Source organism: Ceratotherium simum, chromosome 1 (genome assembly GCF_057802395.1).
Source record: "Ceratotherium simum simum isolate JZ-2026a chromosome 1, ASM5780239v1, whole genome shotgun sequence".
NCBI classification, from domain to species: Eukaryota; Metazoa; Chordata; class Mammalia; order Perissodactyla; family Rhinocerotidae; genus Ceratotherium; species Ceratotherium simum.
Window position 1 is genome coordinate 25,432,636 of NC_141900.1, and position 21,628 is coordinate 25,454,263.

Genomic DNA, 21,628 nt, shown 5'->3' on the forward strand with positions numbered 1-21,628 from the left:
AAAAGTAGAAGGAAGGCTTATGGATAGAATGGGAAAGCTGAGACACTTGCTCATGAGTAAGAACATGTCACCCAGGTCCTGGCACTCCTTAATGGCACAAGTACCCTTGTAATCTGAAACTTCTTCCAGTTTTGTAGTTCAAGTCCCAGGAAATATTGCTTCTAGGCCAGGCCTTTTCTGGGTGGAGTTTTCCAGGGAACACAGCTTTCTCCACACAGGGGAATCATCACAGGTTCTCTGGAAATTGTCTCTGGTATTCTGACTTATTTTTTGGAGAGGCTTCTTATAGCTCAGTCTCCCAGTTTCTACTACCAGGTTTCCAACACAGTGGAAAGGCATAATGCTCAGAAATTCATTCTAGAAACACTCCGTTGATTTGACAGCAGAAAAAGAAAAACTATTCTTCCTTCTTTCAAAGATAGCCCAAGGGAATAAGATACACTCACAAATTCTACAAAAGGAATAGGATTTATAATCTATAAACTGAGAGGATATAATTGCTATCCCTATAGACTCAAGAAAGTTGTATTTTTTTAATAGATTCACGATGTCATATAAACAAAACTAGAATTTGACATTGGGGGTTTCCTGTCCCAATTTTTAAATGGGTTTGAAAGATATAGGTTTCTGCAGAGATTCTCCTAGAGCTCCTAAAGGTGAGAGAGGAGTATCATGTGGGAGTGGGGACACCGAGTTAGGAACCAGGGTCTCTGGGTTCCTGCCACTGCTGTAATCACAATCACTCTGCCTGTTGGTCTTCCATGTAAGAATCTGAGTGAAGAACCAGTTCAGCTGTTTAAATTCAAAACTGCTGATCTCATCTTAGCATCTTATTTTACACATGAGGAAATTGAGGGATAGAGAGATTAAGTGGCTTGCCCATGCTCACCTGGCAAGAGAGTGGCAAATCCGTTTTTGGTTTGGTCTGTCTACTAACCTCAATTACACCAGGTTGGTTCCCTGTATTTTGATGGCTACCTTAAGCATAATTTGCAAATGAGAGTTGGGGGATGGTCTATAAAATGGGCATTCAGCAAAATATTACTTAATAATCTACCCTGAATGTGATTATTTGTTAACAGTATACAGAACACCAGGATGATATTCTCTACTTAGCAGTTATTATGGTTGTTTAAAAGATTATGTTGCAAGAAAATTTTAAGGTGCTGTATAATTATACTTTGCAAAGGAAATTCTACTTGATAATATCCAATCCTTATTATCAGCTTTAAATAACTTATTCCATTGCCTTATGACAACCCTGGCCAAAGCCAGAGGAGATAACATGCTACATGTTTTCGGAAGTCAGGGAAAGCTATTCTCCACACTCTACCCCTAAGCAATTAATAAAAAGCCAACCCCACTTGCTCAGTGAGACACAGACTTCCACTGGAAAAATAAATCACTTGTTTAGGCTTATGTCTTTTTCATTTACATTGGAAAAAACATGTGACACTAATGACTATTCAAGCTTCTTAACTACCAGGACTCAGTGTGAATGAGTTTGTTGCATCCTGATTTAAGTGGAAGTATCCTAGGTATAAGGCATACGTAAAAGGAAATCCCAAAGAATAAGAAAGAGTAAAACTAAACTGCCATAAAAAAAATTTTGTAACATTTATCTTTCTCCATTTTGGGGAAAAGTCTTATTTTCCTTATTTTCTTACCATTATTTTCTTCGCTATGCAACTAATACATTTGAAAAACTAAATGGTTCCTCAAGTGGAAATAAATACTAATAAAATCATACAAGTGGTACTTCAGTTACAACAAAGCTGTGGAGGGAAAATCTGAGACCATAACAAAATATCATTTTTATTATTATGCTGACAATGTTCACAAAAATATTCTGTGTGTGCCTGTTTTTTGTCTGTAGCCTCCATTCCATGGGCATTTATGTTTTCCTTGGCCATGGGCATTTTGAAGTAGGGAATATTTGTTTGTAAGCTACAAAGCATGTACTGACTGTTCATCAATGTCAAGTCAACCCCATTTAAAAAAATGCACTTTCGGGGCCGGCCCCGTGGTGTAGTGGTTAAGTGCACCTGTTCTACTGCTGGCGGCCCAGGGTTCGGATCCCGGGTGCGCACTGATGCACTGCTTGTCAGGCCATGCTGTGACGGTGTCCTATGTAAAATGGAGGAAGATGGGCACAGATGTTAGCCCATGGCCAGTCTTTCTCAGCAAAAAGAGGAAGATTGGCATGGATGTTAGGTCAGGGCTGATCTTCCTCACAAAAAATAAGAAAAAAAGAAAGAAAAATGCAGTTGCAACCAAAATAGCTCAAATGAATGTGTTTTCAAATATTAGAATAAATTCTTATTAACTTTGTTACGATAAGATCCACTCATTCCACAAATCGTTTTCGTCCAACCTTTAGGAAATAACCACATATTATACAAAGATATAAAAAATAAGATTGACTTGGTGATATACATACCAGTACAAACTAGTTGATTTTAACAGAATTGGCATGAATCAATTGCTTGTGACAAAATGAACAATACTGAAGTTGAAAATGTAAAAAAAAAAATTTGAGAATACTAAGAAAGCAATGCCTAGCATTAAAACTAAGCATTCTCTACAATATATATTTTCTTCAAATTGTTTGCACCTATCCAAAAGTGAATTATTAACAATGAAATTGAAAGTGAAGCACACTTCTTTAAAATATTTCAGTTTTCAACACTATTTGTAAGAAACAATTCAGGCATGAGCTTAGCGTTCACGAAAATGGGATTTTCTTTTAATAGTGAGTATAATTTTGGTGATATTAGAGAGTATTCTAGTATTAATTTTCTGACAGTGTATTTCCCAATTTACCCATGCTTTTTTGTTTTAACACATAGCTTACAAATGGTTAAGAAGAATTGATTGTTTCTGAGATTCATCAGATCACTTCCTGTAAAATCCACATCTTGCTGTTAATTTGTGAATGTGTATAGTAAAGAAAACGTCTGTCACCATTCTTGCCTGGTATTTAGATGGAGAAGACATCAGTCTCCCCACATTCAGTTTGCAAGGAGAGCTCCGGGGAGGGTGTGGATGGCTGTGTTGGTGGGAGAGCCAGAGGAGAGGGTGAGGATGCAGCCAAGTGTCCCAGGCTGAGGGAAGGTGGACGAGGGGGAGACCACAGTGAGAGTGTTCTCCATATATAAGATTCCACTATGTTAATCACGCAGAGGAAGAAAATTACAAAGAAGAGAATTTTGAAGATATGCTGTATGTGACAATATTTATTATTTCTACCACTGGTAGATAGTTAAAAGCAAGAAAGGGGAGGACCTGGAAAGTCAGTTTCTTAAAAAGAAAAGCATTTGTTTGTTTGTAGCTGGCAAAATGATCTGCTTCCATTGTGTGTTTTCTTTGTACTTTGATGTTTTTATACTGATATTTAAGCTTTTGTTTTGTGATCTCTTTCTAATGATAGAACCAGACCTCTTGGAAACTGCCTTAATCAGACCTGGGAGTTTGAAAGGAGCGGGTGCTGAACCTCGGTTTCCCCTGAACAAGAAAAATGGGCTGTGATAGAAACTGTGGGCTCATCGCAGGCGCTGTCATTGGTGCAGTCCTGGCCGTGTTTGGAGGTATTCTAATGCCAGTTGGGGACATGCTTATTGAGAAGAAAATTAAAAAGGTACAAACAGTCTAAAGGATATTTCTTGTCCTCCTGATTCCTTCTATCTTCTGTCCCTTTTTTGCTTTGGGAGCCTGTTTTATATTTCATGGTAACTGACAATTGTGTGTCTTCCACATTAAGGTGATTATGAACACTGCAACTCTACATGATAGAGAAATGTTATAAGTAGAATGCAGATTTAACATGAATGCATTGCTATCTTAAGTATAAACATCCAAATTCTGATAAAAGCTATTTATAGGTATGCAGGTTAGTAGAAATAGTGCTTTTAATTATGTCCAAAAAGTATGTTGATATGCTTTTGAATGAGAAATAAGTAAGTGTATTTTGTGAGGGTACATTTATAAAAGTAGTTGCACTTTGGTTAGTATTGAGAAAAGTAAAATCATATTTCATATATATGTAACAAACATGATTTAATATTGAAGCAGGAATCTTTGGTAAAACTGGTAAATTTTTTTTTTGTTTGGCAAACTACCACTCTTTAGGATACGCGTAATAATATACGATTGCCTTATAAATACTTTCCATTTATGAAGTTTTATATTTGACTCTTAGAAAATACTGTTAGAAATGTTATATAAGACATATCCCAGTATATTTGCAACAAGTTGACTATAGTTTTAACTAAAATTAGAGTGACTTGATAGACAGGTTTTGCACAACAAATTAGAATCATCTCCCATCCTAGTTCCTTCTAATCAGCTTCACCCTCACCAACTTTCACTGATAGAGAGAGGAAAGACTAGAATGGGAAGCACGTCTGCTGAAGTCCTAAATCAAGGGGTGGAAATTCCAATGGCTCCAGGAGTTTGAAGACCGGATTTAAAAAAAAAAAAAATAAGTGAAGCTCCCAAGAACAAGATAACACGAAGAACAGGAACTATTGTGAATTCGAGTGTGTGCCCTGCCCGAAGGCACATATGTTTATTTTTTTAAACATAACATTGGCCAAAAGAAACATATCGAAGTGCTGACCTCAACTCTCAGCCTGGCCAGAGGTCAATGGCCTAGACCGAGGGTTAATAAGCATAGGGCACAATGGAGAACAAGAATTGAATCATAAAATGGACTAGACCTACCTACCAATTCATACTGAAATTTCTGTTACTCCCAAGACCTTTATCTCTCTCATCCATTCATCTGTGTTTGATATTTTGCTCTTACTAGGAATATAAACAATTACCATTTTATTTCACTGAAGCATTGACTTAATTGACAAATTAACATGAAGAATTAATTTCAAATCTAGTTACTCATGACAAGAAGGTATTATTTTCTGATGTTCCTTTCTTTAGCTAAAAATGCTAAAGGTTTTAAAATTAAAAGAAATCATCTCACTGTACCATTATAGCTATTGTCTTACTATAAAAGATAGGACAATGGCACATTTTTAAGATAATAATTCCTATACCTGCATGCTACATTTGCTCAATAATATAGTCATTTCTATTTTTTCTATTGCTAATAGATTGAGATCTTCAACCCCATGCATTTCACTGAAAAAAATATTGTAAATTGAGTCATCCCTTGCCTTGGAATTCCCAGTTTTCTTGACATTAATTTTGATATAGTCCAATAGAGAGAGACAAGTGATGGTGAGGTAGGGTTTATCTAATAGTGTGAGATGGAATTGCCATTGCTCCAACACCCTGCTCTATCAACTGTGCTTCCTTTCTGGATCTTCTGTGGAGGGAGAACAGGATCAGTGTCTGTGCTACCACATGGACTATAACTTAGCTTTTATAAAAGTCTGCTGAATAGAAAAATCACAATAATCTCCCAGTGCACAGCATTTTAGATGAAGACTACTTTTTCTGATACATAATTGATGATCAGTAACTGATCATGTGTTTTTTTTCCTTCTTCATTCAGCAATATCAGTACATATAGACTCTGTTAGATGGCATGTGATGTGCTAGCATCTATTTTAATTGTTTAATATTTATCCCTCAGTTCATAGCAGTTAATCATGAGAAAATAAGAGTTCTGAGACATCAAAATTTGCTTTTGTATAGTGAATAAGAGACAGTGAAATACATTTTTATCTCAACAAGCATAAGATTTAACTGGGGAATAGCACATTGTAAAAAAAAAAAAAGAGAGAGAGAGAGCTGTGAGACTAGAATTGAATTCTAGAGTGTATAGTATGGAAAAATAAGTGCTACTTAGAAAGAGAAATCTCAGAGTATTCAATAACTTCAGGAAGAAGGTGGGATTTGAGTTGGATTTTGAAGAAGTATAGAATTTTCCAAGTCCAAAGAGGGCTATAATAAAGGTGTCAAAGGACTGATTAATGGTGTGGAAAAGATTGTGGAAATGCAACTAAATGCTGTGAAGAGGGCCGGAAGAATATAGAGATTGTGCCAAAATATGAGATTAACAAGAGAGATGATTGGAAAAGCAACATGGGCTCAGATTTAGGAAGCTTGAAAATCAGGCAGAATAGTTAATTGATGATGTGATAGGCAATAGTAGTTGGTGTATGTTTTTCACTAGGTATAAGACATAACAAAACCTGCATTTAGAGATCGATATTATCAAATGGCTAGCATTTATTTAGTGTTACTAAGATCTTCATACATATTAATTCATTTAATCTTCACAACTATCTATGAGAAAGTACTATTATTTTACTCATTAAAGTCATGACTTTATTTTTTTAAAGATTTTATTTATTTATTCCCCCCCCGCCCAAAGCCTCAGTAGATAGCTGTATGTCACAGCTGCACATCCTTCTAGTTGCTGTATGTGGGATGCGGCCATGCTGTGGCCGGAGAAGCGGTGCGTCGGTGTGCGCCCGGGATCCGAACCCCGGGCCGCCAGCAGCGGACCTCGCGCACCTAACCGCTAAGCCACGGGGCCGGCCCATAAAGTCACAAGACTTTAAATCAACTTACCAACTCACCTAGCCAAAAGGAGAAGGAGGAATCAGTTTCCAAACCTAGGCAATCTGAAGGCAGAGGCTAGATGATACAGTCTTATACACTATGCTTCTACAATAGAAAGGGTTGGAAAGTAAGGAGACCAAAAACAAGAAAACAAGGAAAAACTATGTAGGACATGACCACTTGCAAGGAGAATTTAAGACTCCCTTTTAGAAGGATCTTTGCACAGTCTGCACATTACATAACAAAGGGACTTCCATCTAGTGTGGTGGAGTACAAAGAAAGAACTGATGGGTGACGGGATGCAATGGCAGATTGGATAGAGGGACTAAATTAGGAGAGAGAGGAGTAAAAATAACAAACTGGAAGTCCAGTTGAGTTACCAATAGAAGTGTATACCTTAAGAGAATAAAATACAGAGGTTTTCTAAGTTTGATATGAACATCAGTATGTATTTCAAAAGTCAGAACTGAAATAGATTTGATCATTACTATAGAGACCACAGATAAAACTAAACAGTAGATTTGCTTTCTAGAGAGTTTGAATGTAGAGACAAAAGAGCAGAGAGATTACTGTGGGAGTTGTGCAGAATTCAGAGGTAGGAAGAAAAAAACAGAAAAGGGAAAGAAATAAAAACAAAAGAGTATAATTTTTTGCAAGTTAATAGAAGGCTAGCACTCAAGAAAAGAGAATAAATCGTTTTCATGTAGATGAAAATCAAGGAAATAATGGTTAGAACATGGTCACTAATGATTTTGAAAGTATAATTTCAGTAGGGTAGAGTAATAAAGGGGGGATGAAATAAAGAAATAGAGCATTTTCCCTTGTTTTTGAAATGAGGGTTATCTGTGCAATCTTTTACAAGATAAAAGGCAGTGGTATGGATCTAGACTTGAGAAGGAAGAGGTACAAATCTGAAATTTGAGGGAAGAATGAGTTCCAAAAAACTACTAAATGATGGTTTACACTGTCTCCTAGCAACATATCCATATCCATAGACTAAGACTTACCATCAGAATCCCTTCAATGGTCAGAGTCTGTGGTACATTTAAGACTAAGCCTGATTTTGCTCTCAGATTTCCATATAGCCGTGTTGACCTTGTCAATTTTAGTCATATAAAAATGCTATGACTTTTTCTTTGTTTCTATAAGACTGTTTCTTTTTTCTTTAGTTTACAAAACTATTTTTAAGATAAGATTGGTATATGTATCTGTTTGGCATTTTATAGTAGGCGTATCTCTGAATTACATGTGAACCCAGGGAACCAAGGTTCCTACCCCTGCCTCAGGGGCACTGAAGTTCATGTTGGTATTATACAAATACGGATACGTTTTAGTGCTGTGCAGTTTTTGTTTGAAACCATTGAAACTCATTGAAGATTCTTTTCTTCATTTAATTGACTTATAGCAAATTGGGAAAGTTATTACCTGTATACAAGCACCATTTAAAAAAAAAGAAAGTGCTTAATTGAAAAAGATCAGAAAATCATCTCATATTGTTATCTCATTTATCAAGTATAGAGGTGGAACTCTATGATACCTACCAATTCTAAAAGATGGCACTCTGACACCAGTATTTGAAATGGTCTAAAGTAGTCCAGAAATTTTACTTCTAATATATATATATATTTTTACTCTTTATTTACAAGGGATGATTTTCAGAGACTTCATGCTTTTTATGGATTATAGCTGAAAACTTTCCTACCAGTATTTTTACAACGATTCCTAATAGATTTGTGTGGAGCCAGCAGGTTTATGCAATCTTACTAGGGAGACTAAAAGTCAATGGCATGAGCTGCCTTGAATGTGAAATGTAGAGACTACCAAAGGACTTTGGAAAAAGGTCATGGTTCTGCCATCGTTTACAAAAGATAATTAATCTCTTGACATTGTTAATATCACTTGGTAAATGTTTAGTGAATATTGTATAACATAGGTAATTTTTAAAAATTTTTAATTTAATTTCACTATGATATTAACTATAGAACACCAAGAAGAGAAATAAAGGTTTCTTTTTTTTCCTATTAAAAGGCTAATGTTCAATTATACCATCATTCAGTTATACCATCATTTCCTTTCCCCATTCTTGAAAAGAATGATCCTTTAGTAGCTTGTTAAAAGTGCTTTCAGATAAAATAAATTGAAATAATAATTATTTATGTTTTTTAAAATGACTAGACTTTTGAATCAATAGTCCATATTTTAATAATATAAATTAATTTATAGTTATATTAATTTCATAATACATGTTTATAATATTTCCAGATATGATAAAATAATTTATACATTTTTATAGTCTCTAAAAAGCTCAAAAAGAAATGCCTGAAGTATTAGTTGTTAAAGATGGTAGAATTTGTTTTAAATTTAATGACAATATATGAGAACATGAAACAATCCAAAACAAATTTTAAGTTAAAATAGAAGTTTTAAAATAAATTATATTAAATAAATAACATATTTGCATATTAACTCCAATAATAAAATCACTTAAAAACAATGTTTCAAGAAATAGCAGGTAAGCCTGTGTAATTTTCTTTCTCCAGCCCAATTTAATATCAACATAGTTTACTTTTCATGCCAAATACAAATATCCCATTTCAGGTTCTTACATTAATTCTTAGAGGCTAATTTCCTGAGTTTCAGAAACATATTAAATCCAATCTGTTTCAGCAAATTTAATTCTGGATTTTAATCAATGACTTGATAATCTGAGCCTAAAGCCACTTTTTCTGGTCCTAAATAGAACAAGTTGTGGTAGTGAGCAGGGAGAATGAAGACTACTTTCAGTATGTTTCTGCTTTTTAAGGAAGTTCTGATTTCACTGGAGAGATATGGTGTAAAAGTGATTAAATAGCAGAAAAAGAAATGTCACAGGATATTACATGAGTTATTGCCGCATGACTGAGTTAGACAGCAATACTATGAATGAAGCAGTTAAAGCAGTCTGGGGGGGAAATGATATTAGAATTCTCCCTCTAAAGGGTGGATAGGATTTGTATAATAATAATAGTTAACATTCATTGAATGCTTGCTATGTGCTAACACTGTTCTAAGTGTTCACATTTATTAATCCTTATAACCACCTGTGAGGATAAATATTTAATTAAACCATATTCAACTTATTTTGACTTTCTTTTTTTTTTTAATAATTTTATTTATTTATTTATTTTTCCCCCAAAGCCCCAGTAGATAGTATGTCATAGCTGCACATCCTCCCAGCTGCTGTATGTGGGACGCGGCCTCGGCATGGCCGGAGAAGCGGTGCGTCGGTGCATGCCCGGGATCCGAACCTGGGCCGCCAGCAGCGGAGCATGCGCACTTAACTGCTAAGCCACGGGGCCGGCCCGTTGACTTTCAAAAATACTAATTTCATTTGGTTCAACCTAATGTTATTAATATTATCCCCATTTTACAGATAAGGCAACTGAGGTACAAAGAAATTAAATAACCTGCCTAAGATTAAATGGTTAGCACGTGACCAAGCTGAGGATCAAATTCATAGCATCTAGTTTCATTGTTAACCATGCCACTCTAAGCTTTGAGAGAGGAAGCCTCTATACTTGGTCAGGGTAGGGTAGGATAAGGGACTCTAACTCATAGATTAAAATCTGCTATATATGATTCTGTCTCGTAGTACTTTATCAGATCCTTGAGAAATGGGACAATATATTTTCTACGTTCGTACTCTACATACTCCATGCATAGGAAGATGTCAAGGGTATTTTAATAATTACACTCAAGTTGCCAGTCGTGTTGATGAGTTCTGTTGTCCTGCAACAGCAGTAATCAAGTGAGGTGAACAGAAGATATTACTCTCACAAATATCTGCTTTCGAATTAGTGTAGCAAAATAGAAGTTTCAAGGTCAATGGCTTTAAACCCAGCTGGAGACCATGTCATGTGAGAGTCATCAGGTTGGGACCCAGTCATTACTGGGGCTGGATAGTCTGTATACTTAAAGTCAGGGACAGATACTGAGGTACACATTAGCCAAGGGAGAGGATCTTAAATTATATTACTTTTTCTGTGCACATAATTATCAGCTTTGTACTTCAAATTTAGTGGAAGATTTGCAAAATAGGCTGGATAGTCCAAATCCAATTTAAAATCAAGGCCTTTTAAATTCACAAAGGACATAAAATCTTTTGCTCCTTTTTAGAATTAGAGGAACTTGTGACATTTAGTCTTGGTACTCAAGAAGTGGCTATAAAATTTTCTAATACTACATATAATAGCATTAGGATCAGAAGAAATGCATTCCTATTTGACTGCTTCAGTATTTTTCTCTTTGTCTCTAAACAAATTGTGGTGTTACAGAAGATACACAAGATTGGAGTGAAAAGACCTGATTTCTCCATTATCTACTACTAAATTGTCATAAAACATTGAATCGGGCATCTGTTTTCTCCAGGACCCATTTCTACCTCTGAAAAAAATGGATGAGGTTAGATGATGACCCTAACAGTTTATTATTCAACACATACAAGTCAACTCTGTGTTTCAACTTTCTCATTTTTTAAAATATCTCCAGATCAACAAATAAGGCAAAATGATTGATGGCCTTTAGAGGAAAGGCATGATACACTTACAAAGTCTTTCGCTATTAAAAGCACACACATTAGAGGTAAGGAGGTTTTCTGTCCTGCCAAGCACATTCTAGTACAATCCTTTTTCAATTCTGTAAGCATTTATTGAGTTCCTTTCATTAAGAACTGAAATAAAATGTGCCTTGAGAAATACATGATAAACAATTGATATTGTATTTTCCTTGAGATTATTAAAGTGTGAGAGTAATCACATGTATGTGTGTATGTTGGTGTGTGTTTTCCCCTCATAAAGTCTCTTGAAATGGGTAGCGTTCAGCTTCTATACAGGTTTCAGCTTTAGCATCCTATTAAACGCCTTTACATTTAGAAGAATAGACATAACACTTTAACTATCTATATGCGATTTTGTCTTAATATTGGGCTTGTTAGTATGGAAATAAGACTTTTTTTTTTTTTTTGGTGAGGAAGATCAGCCCTGAGCTAACATTCCGTGCCAATCCTCCTCTTTTTTGCTGAGGAAGACTGGCCCTGAGCTAACATCCGTGCCCATCTTCCTCCACTTTATGTGGGACGCTGCCACAGCATGGCCTGACAAGCAGTGCGTCGGTGCACGCCCGGGATCCGAACCCGGGCCGCCAGCAGCGGAGCGCGCGCACTTAACTGCTACGCCACGGGGCCGGCCCGGAAATAAGACTTTTTAAGAGCAAATAAACAAGTTTTTCAAGGACAATTGGTTGTAGAAAGTAATAGGCTCTAACATCACTTTAGCGGCTCCAACGTGCCAGGGTAAATGCGTTGCAACAGCACAGAGTTTTGTAACAGTGTTTTAGCTTGGTGCTCTGTTCTTCTCTAAGGAATTCTCTTATTCTCTGCATTAAGCAATAAGTCAAGTATCCCGAAGATATGAAATTTAATTTGACTTCTACCAGCTAAGTACAGAGGTGACAGGAAAAAAAAAGATGTAATAGCATAGTGTAAAAGAGGACTGGTCTGAGGGTCAGAGACGGGAGTTCTGATCAGGATGCTGCTGCTATCTGCCTGCGTTACCCTGGAGCCAGCCACCTGTTTCCTCAGAGCCTCAGTGCTCCACTAGACAACGTGAGAGTGTTCGGTGTCCTTTCCCAATCCATCGTTCTATGAACTGATGCTTCCAGGTGACGGAAACAAATAGGGCAGATTGTCCCTGAATTCCTGGGTCCCTTTAGGCTCCTTTCTGTGAAATACGTGTCTTCCTCTTCCTCTAACACACTGTGGCAGGTTGGAGCTTTCTTTCCTGGGCATTCTTCCCAAGGTATTTCATTGGAAATGCTGTCTGCTACAGAATCACCTTTCTTTCCTCTGGTTACTACATCTTCATAGACTTCCCACTCAGAGCGTGATGGCCATGGAAAGAAACTGGGAAAGCATCTGTGATAATGCCTTCACTTTACAGATAACGAAACTGGCCCCCAGGGATTTGGTGACTCTCTATTCAGTCCCACGGCTCCTAGAGCAAGGAAACAGCTTTCTAATGTAGGGTTTTCTGATTCTGTCGCTAGTATTTTTTCTACTTGTTTATCTTCACTACAAGGGACATCAACAATTTTTAATGGATTCCACAAAAGAATAATAGGACAACTTCCTTATTTCATCCTTTTATTTAAAAAGTAGTAACATAATGAATTAGACATTGACACTTCCAGGTGAAGGAAACAGGTAGGTCAAATTGTTCCCACATTCATGGGTCTCTTTAGGCTAATATTCTGTGAAATACTTTTCAAAGAAGTATTCACAAATACTTGGTCAGGGTGGGGTAGGGTAAAGGAATCTAACTCGTAGATTAAAATCAGCTATATATGACTCTGTCTCTTAGTACTTTATAAGATCCTTGAGAAATGGGACAATATATTTTCGACCTTCGTGTCTACATACTCCATGCGTAGGAAGATGTTGAGGACATTTTAATAATTACCCTCAAGTTGCCAGTCATGTCGATGGGTACTGTTGTCCTGCAACAGCCGTAATCAAGTGATTTTTGGAAATATGTACTATTCTTGGAAATAAGTGCTATTGGGTTGCTGCAAATATCTTGAGAGTTAGGGAAGCCATATTGAGCAGGATTTTGAAGGGAAGAAGTCAAAATTTGTGTTTTCATCCATAAGTGTTTGTTTTCTTAATTTAATAAACGTTAAGTGATTATCTGCAACTTTGGAAGAAAAGGAGAAAGCTTCCACTGCCACTAGATTTTTCTGTTTTGCATTATTAATCCATCTCACTGAGGGCAGAAGAGAAGTTAATGTTCACTGATAAGAACTTTTTGGAACAGCTTCAATAAAATTTGCTTAATAAATTGTGTCACTAACTGTTGTTATATTGTCATAGGGTCGCCCTAAGCTTGCCAGTGGTTGGCCTTAAAATCTGCAGACGTCTGCGTTATTACACATTGATTCTCTTCGTGAAAGGTTAACCAAAAGAGGTTGCTATAATTTGTTGAGAACATTTCTGTTGCAAGTGCGTAGCTAGGTTGTGAAGGTTCTCATGAACAAGGTACTTAGCTTGGTCCTTTCATTGGCTAACAAAAGGTTACAAACTCCCAGAAGTGCCCATACTTACTGCAGAGAAATAACCCAAACTTGTTTTCTTTTTCATAGGAAGTTGTCCTTGAAGAAGGTACAATTGCTTTTAAGAATTGGGTTAAAACAGGAACAGAAGTTTACAGACAATTTTGGATCTTTGATGTGCAAAATCCACAGGAAGTGACAGTCAATGGTGGCAAAATTAAGCTCAAGCAAAGAGGTCCCTACACGTACAGGTGGGTGAGTCCCCACAAATCAGTGGCACTCCTTCCTTGACCGTAGGTATTTCTGGAAAGGCTTCCACTTGACAAATGCCATTGTGTTGAAATGTACGTATTATTTTCTTGCCAGTAATATATATTGAAATATTCTGTTTCTGCCTATATAGAATCCTAATCTAAGTATTTAATGATTCTAAGAAATACAGATTTTATTATAAATTTACCAGCATCAAATAACTGCCCTACATTTAAGTTACAGATTTTTACACTTGTGGCATTTGTACTCAACAACTCTGAAATATCCATGCTGACTAGAAAAAAAAATCTATCAGAATTTTAAATACCAGAGTATTTTAAAATCCTAAAATTGGATGTATACGTGTATCAGTGGTTCTCAAAGTATGGTTCCCGGACCAGCAGCATCAGCACCACCTGGGAACTTGGTAGAAATGCACATTCTCAGACCACACCCCAGACCAGATGAATCAGAGACTCTTGGGCTGGACTCAGCAGTGAGTTTTACAAACTAATCTCCAGGTCATATGGGTGTTTATATCTATTCAGCAATTTCATTCTTGTGTTTTCTCCTATACTGAGACTGAATATGCTATACCTTTATCCTACAGACCCTAATAGTTTAATACCCTTTTGAATAGAATCTTAGACAATGAGAACTGGGGGGAAATGATTAACCAGAACTTTTCATTTTGTAACTTCAAAAAACTGGCACCAAGGTGTGTGAAGTGATTGGTCCATGTTCACACAAACCTAGGAACTGGTAACTCCTAGATTTTTGTATACATTTTCTCCTATTTAAAGTATAGATCATGTGTCTTTTCCAACTATCAAAGTAAGAAAAGGAGAGATTGAGGTGCTAAAAACACTTTAACCAAGGATTTGGACTATATTTATGACATCCATATGGGAACATAGTAAGTCCTGCTGTATCCTTTGTTATACAAATGTATGACTTTCCCTCAAGGATAATTACAACTAGTTATACACCGTCATTAATTCTCATTACAAAATTTCATTTTGTAATAATTTCTTATGATTCATAGTTTTAGTATCTTATCTGTTTTAGTCTAGAATTCTATAATTTATTTCCTCTCCATGAATTAATATGCTTCTAGATTGACAACTCACTCTCAAAATATAATGAAATAATGGTAATTTGTGAGAGGTAGTGCCTGCTGCCATCAAGCGTGATCTAAAAGCTGCAGGGGGCCTTGGGGCCTTCTCTGTCCCAGCAATGACCCCAAGTCTCCTGTCTATGCCCACGTCGTGACTACTCACACCCCCATCAAGGAAGACTTGGTCTTCGTTGTTGCAAAAAAATAATCTTACCCTGGAAAATATTTTTATTTTTTCATGGTCTTATAGTTCTTATGTTATTATCAAAAGCCTATATGAATATCTTGTCATAGCTCTGATGTGCACCTATGAAAATCTGGAATTCACATGTGACCTCATGAGAACCTAAGCATAATTGTTTAAAAATCATGACCGGAGTGAACTGAATACATGTGAGGAAAGAGAATAGTAATTAGAACTTGAGAACTTAGCATGTTTTCTGTTTTATTTTTTGTTTGGGGGGATTATTTATTTTTTTTACTTGTAAAGATATTACTTAGGATATGGGGAAATCTAAACATAATATTGAGCCTAGTCCTAGTCCTGCTCCGATGGGTGACAGCTAACATATATTTATTCTTAGAGGCTTTAGCATCTCTCTCTAAGGAACAAAAGGGGGATGGATTAGTTATATCTGATTGACTTGGAGAGGCAACGAGGGGAGGGTTGGAGATGAGAAGTTGGATTTGCAGCTAAAGTTTATAAATGATAAAGTCCTATTTGTAGAACAATGTTAAAGGGATTTCTGATCAACTAGGGGTCACCTTGTCTCATGATGTCACCAAAATGGAGTCATTAGTGTCTGCTCAGAAGCCTTCGATAATGAGAAACAGCTAGTTACCTTTCAGAAAAAGTTAATAGTTTGAGAATCTTCCATGAGTTGAAGTGACCCTGCCTCCCCATGAATTACACCCTGAATCCAGTGGAAGCTGGAAGTGTTGGAGGATGTTCCTCCTCAAACAGAATCACAGGCTTATTTGGCTGATGGCTGCTAAACTGTGTTCAGTGGAAGTGTGATTGATAAGGTATGACATGGGTCGAAGCGTGACATTGCCTGGATTGAGATCTTAATTCTATATATTCCAACTTGCACCATCTCTGTGAAGACTCAGTAATTCCTTCAGAATATTCTCAGATCCAACAGAAATCTTATTTTTTTTTTTAAGTTACTTTGCTTTGGCAGGAGTACAGAGAAAGTAATCTTGGGAAAAATCTAAGGCAAATTCTTCCCTTTGAACTTATTAATCAACACTTTCTAAAACCTGTGTACGTTCTTATTTTTAAGCAAAAAAATTGAGTGATTATGTTGTCTTTTTAAAAGTACATTCTAGGGGCAGGCCCCGTGGCTTAGCGGTTAAGTGCGTGCGCTCCGCTACTGGCGGCCTGGGTTTGGTCCCGGGCGCACACCGACGCGCTGCTTCTCCGGCCATGCTGAGGCCGCATCCCACATACAGCAACTAGAAGGATGTGCAACTATGACATACAACTATCTACTGGGGCTTTGGGGAAGAAAAAAAAGGAGGAGGATTGGCAATAGATGTTAGCTCAGAGCCGGTCTTCCTCAGCAAAAAGAGGAGGATTAGCACGGATGTTAGCTCAGGGCTGATCTCCCTCACAAAAAAAAAAAAAGAAAGTACATTCTAAACACAGGCCTCAGTTTAAAGGATTTTTCTCTTAGTGAGTGCCATCTACTGGTAAAATGTTGTAAGTACCACTTAAGTAAGCTCTGGAATTTGGATCACAATTATTTTGCTATTATTTCAATTATTTTATATATACACAAATGTTCCTGAAATTTAAAATACTTAAATTTTAAATGTGAATAACATGTAATATAATTTTAAAATATAATTATCTGAGAGAAATAGTAATTGACTAATAATAGACTGTCCTGTGTGCTGTTTCAGATTTTTATATTCTTTGTATGTCTACAGTACTCCAAGAAGAATAAATAATAAAGTTTTAATAAAATTATATTAAAAAAATCTTTTTAGCTGAGTGTGAATACCCTTTTAAAAGAATGTTGGCTATTAACTAATTTATTCATTCAAAAAACATTTATCGAGAACTCACCGTGTTAGGCCCTGGGCTTGGGGTATAAAACCCTCAGAGTCCCTCCCCTACAGGAATTTACATTTTTATCATACCCTTGTGAAATGTGTGGATTTTTTTTACATTTCAGTCCCATGTTTTTTCACTTTTTGCCTTAGTTATCTCCTCACTTTACATAATAGACATTCAAATATATGATAGTGCAATGAACGGTGTACACCTGATTTCATCTCCGTGAATATCTTGTACTCACAAAAGATTTTTCCCTGTAATCATCACCCTTCACCACATTCCTAAAAAGTAGTTTGGTACTTTCGCAACCTAGTGGCGTTAGAGCCAGGAGCTTAAAACTAATAAGTATTCAATATGCGAGGGACAAGTGGAGGGGAGTTGGTCTGTAAAATGGGAATTATATTCCATTAGTTATCTTTAATTCACATTAAAGAACTGGAAAATGTGGAAAAGCCAGTGCTGGATAGGCTATGTACTTTGAGCATTCTTTCTCATATACAACAGTTAATGTTCTTCTGCTTAAACCTCTCTGTCTCTGTCCCCTCCTTACCCTCAGGATAAAGGCTACACATTTGAGTATGGAATGCAACTCTTTTATATTTGAGATCTTGCTCATTTCAGGGGCTTTATTTTCCACCACTCTCCTTACTTTCACTCTGTAATCCAACCAAATTCAACCAGTTGCGTTTCTAAACATACACTGTGTTGTTTCTTCTTATCTTATACATCTACTTTCTACCTGGTTCACCTAACTAAACTTCTAGTTGTCATTCAGACCACTTATGTGGAATTGCCACCAAAATGTGTCTTGATCCTGACGCCTGCCGTGACCATCCCAAGCCTGGATTGATATCTGTTCTGTGTTTTCCCACAGACTCTGTGTAACCTCCCATAATGACATATATGACATCTCCCCTGCTATGCAAACTTAAGACCCCCTTCTCTAATTTGCTAGACACCCAGCATTGGCTTATTTATCATTTTATTCCAATTGTTTAGCATAATTTCTGACATTCTATGTACTCAAAAATTACTTGTTGCATGAATGAATGGCATTTGAGACCTAATGTCCACTTGAGACAATTATTTTGAGTTTTATTTACTTCTATTTTTCAGAGTTCGTTATCTAGCCAAGGAAAACATAACCCACGACTTTGAGAACCTCACCGTCTCTTTTGTACAGCCCAATGGTGCTATCTTTGAACCTTCATTATCAGTTGGAACAGAGAATGACACTTTCACTGTTCTCAATCTGGCTGTAGCAGTGAGTAGATAAACAACAAAATTATTTGTTTTGAAATACTTTATAATCTACTATGATTGATCTCATGATTAGAACTATATCATTAGGTAATATTTGTCATTTTATAAAAATGTGTTCCTATGTCATTATTTTAAATGGAGTTATGGTCATTTGGAAAGACGACAAAATCATGTACAAATCAACTGAATTAGAAGACCACTTAAAGGGTATCATTGAAAAAAAGTTGGACTTAACTTTGAATGTTTTCTTCTTGTGAGGGATACTGAGGCAGAGAAATGTAATCATCTAGGGATTAGATAAATTACACTTTTAGTTCTGGCAAGATCTGGCAGTAATTTTTAAAGATACAGTTAAAAAATTTTTTGATTACACTTAACTCTAGTATTTACTCAGTTTATTTGTTAAAAATTTGGTATTGCAATTGGTGTTAAACAGGGATTGTTTTTTCTTTTTGTAGGCTGCAGCTCAACTCTATGAAAATCCATTTGTTCAAGTGATACTCAACTCACTTATCAAAAAGTCAAAATCTTCTATGTTTCAAACCAGAACATTGAAAGAACTTTTGTGGGGCTATAAGGATCCATTCTTGAGTTTGGTTCCGTACCCTGTGCCTACCACAGTTGGTGTGTTTTATCCTGTGAGTATCAAATATAAGTGTCGATATTGTTATACTTTAATTGGATAAACATAATGGCATTGGCAATTCGTAATTTTATAATTTAGTGTGTTAACCCTCTTTCTGATCTGGGTATATACTAATTTTTTAAAAGTCCCTATCTCACATGGCTTCAGCTTTCCTAGTTGGGAAAATTTACTTATCTGAATTTAACAATTAAATTTAAGAAGCTGACATTTAATCAGGTTTCCACTCTTTGATAAATACACAATTTGTCTAAAATTAGGTCGTAAGCCAGTAAGGCTAGAACACTACTTTCGGTTTTGATTTCCCTTCTCAAAAAATCAAGTTTAATACCAATTTTTATTTGTGTTAAATAGATTCATTCTATCATTCCTCCTTCTTTAAACCCCTTACAAATTTGTTTCCAAGTAAATTTAAAAGTTAGCCTAAATTTGCAGCCAACGAGATTGATAAATCATCAATGTAGTATTTTAGTGGAGTTTGTTAATAAGAACTTGTAGTGGTCCACAAATGTCGTGACATGGCAGTTTGGAGATTCAGGAAAATGTGAACTTGGTGATGTACTTAGTTGTAGCTTAATGTTTTGAATTATAAATAGGACAAGCTGACTATTGAATTGCAATTTTGACTATAATTTCACTTGACACTATATGTAATATAAGTCATATTCTCCAGTCCATTGTTGTAATTTTACTTGTAGACGGTGTTTACGATTAGTTATTTTTCAATTAAATATGAATGCAGAAAGCCCTAAAGAAGCAGAGATTCAGTTATTATTTTTCAACTCAAATATTTGTAACTCTTTTCTTGGCTAATTCTGTTTTTAATTTTTTTATACCTAATTTTCAGTAACCACTTATTAAAGATCATAACATTTAGAATACCTCTAAAAATCTACCCCTGTTGTCATAGATTTTGTTCAATATTCTCTCATTTCAATATAATAGGAGTGATCAGAATTGCCTCATTCAACTTCTGATACCTGTTTTCTTCCTTTGTTACATCTTCTAGAACTTATTTCTAGGCACTGTTATAGTCTATCTTTTTAAAATGTTAACAACTAATAATTTTAAAACTTTATTGCATATATATTTCAAACCATATAAAATAATTATGAAAACCCAGTGTTTGAGAAGTGTGCAAGTGATTTAATTACATATTTAATAATTTAGAAGATACGGCTTATTCTAGAAGTCATTTTTTCTTGTACATATCTTTTCAGTACAACAATACTGCAGATGGAGTTTATCAAGTTTTCACCGGAAAAGACAACATAAGCAAAGTTGCCATAATTGACACTTATAAAGGTAGCAAGTAAGTATCCAGGTAAAGGGTGTGTGTATGTGTATGTGTATGTGTGTTACTAGGGTACCCTAAGGCAGGAGTGGTATTCATTCAACAACTGGTAAGGCACAGGCGCCAACCTATGGAACAGACCTGCTTGTACCTCAGACCTGGAATCTCTTGTTCTGCCAGGTGTTAACCCTTTAGTTGTGACAACTGGTCACACCAGTGCATGGCCGCTGAATATCAGCCCTGCTTTAGGGTTTGGTTTACTTTATGCACAGGTTCTCCTGCATAAAGAAATCCAAGGGGATTGTTTCCATCTCTGCTGCATAATCAGCATTACAGTGCACCCGCACAATTAGATAACCACAAATGAAAAGGAAGAAAATCAATACATCAGCTGATCATCTAGCAGGTAGAAACATATAGTTTACTGTTTTTTTATTTCAGCATGTCAAATAAAAATTCTTCATTCTAGTGACATGACTTAATGTGTTTATAAAGATGGAAGTGTAATGAATCCAGGCAAACACTTTCATGATTTCCCTTTCAAAAATTTCTTGAAATAATTTTCTATATTGATAACTCAGCTTTTTTAAACCTATATCAATGCAAAAAATGGAATTAGTATTTCATGTACAGTTCTAAAATTTACATATTAAACTTGAAAATAAATAGCATGCCCCCTTTGAAGTAGTAATAGAATGAGATATGTTCATATGGCCATGATTTTCTTTCTTTTCCTAGCTCCTGCCTATTCATCTGGAGGATACATAATTTAATATAGGTGTACCATAAGAAGAATCCCAATAAATATCAGGAGGGAAGCTGCCTTTTCTTCTCCTCAAAGTTAATAAATATGGTTTAGACCAGTTATTTTCTGGAAAAGAATAATCAAAATCAGAAGAGATAAAATGTTTGTATTAATATAAGTAACCATTGCCTCCAACTGAGTCCCGATCTAAAATTGTATACAGCAGTTAAATATTCACTAGTGTAGTAATTTTTTTTCTACAGAGTCCATAGACACAGATTTTTATAGAAAAGTCTAGTGGAGGAAAACAAACACTTCTAAGTGCTCATTTCAGGGGAAGTCACATCACTATTTGTATAATGAGAAACATGAGCATTTCCTCTATTTCAACATTATAGAGAGGTTTTGAGGAGCATTGCTAAGTGCTCCTAATTGGAGTAAGAATTTCACATCGGTTTAAGATTATGATAAGATTAATTTAATTGATCAGTGCAACACTGAGAGTGAAGAACAGCTTATTCTGTTTAAGAACGAAGCATCAGCTTGTGTTGACATCTCATTGGATGGTATGTTAGGAACGGGAAAAACAGTTTTTCCATCACCAAAAAGTGGCTGAAGATGCAGAGAAACTATTA

The 21,628-nt window shown here is 35.9% G+C and overlaps 1 protein-coding gene across 5 annotated transcripts in view; it reads left to right on the forward strand.

Moving 5' to 3' along the window:
* The window catches only part of CD36 (CD36 molecule (CD36 blood group)), an 83,649-nt gene that overhangs the window by 42,335 nt on the left and 19,686 nt on the right, over positions 1 to 21,628 (forward strand). For all 5 annotated transcript variants that reach the window (XM_087444203.1, XM_087444110.1, XM_087444172.1 and 2 more), the window contains 5 exons: positions 3,431 to 3,637; positions 13,705 to 13,865; positions 18,165 to 18,312; positions 18,770 to 18,949; positions 20,175 to 20,266. In XM_087444203.1, the coding sequence (XP_087300329.1) occupies positions 3,518 to 3,637; positions 13,705 to 13,865; positions 18,165 to 18,312; positions 18,770 to 18,949; positions 20,175 to 20,266 (701 nt within the window). In that variant the 5' untranslated portion in view covers positions 3,431 to 3,517. The remainder of the gene's footprint in view (positions 1 to 3,430; positions 3,638 to 13,704; positions 13,866 to 18,164; positions 18,313 to 18,769; positions 18,950 to 20,174; positions 20,267 to 21,628) is intronic.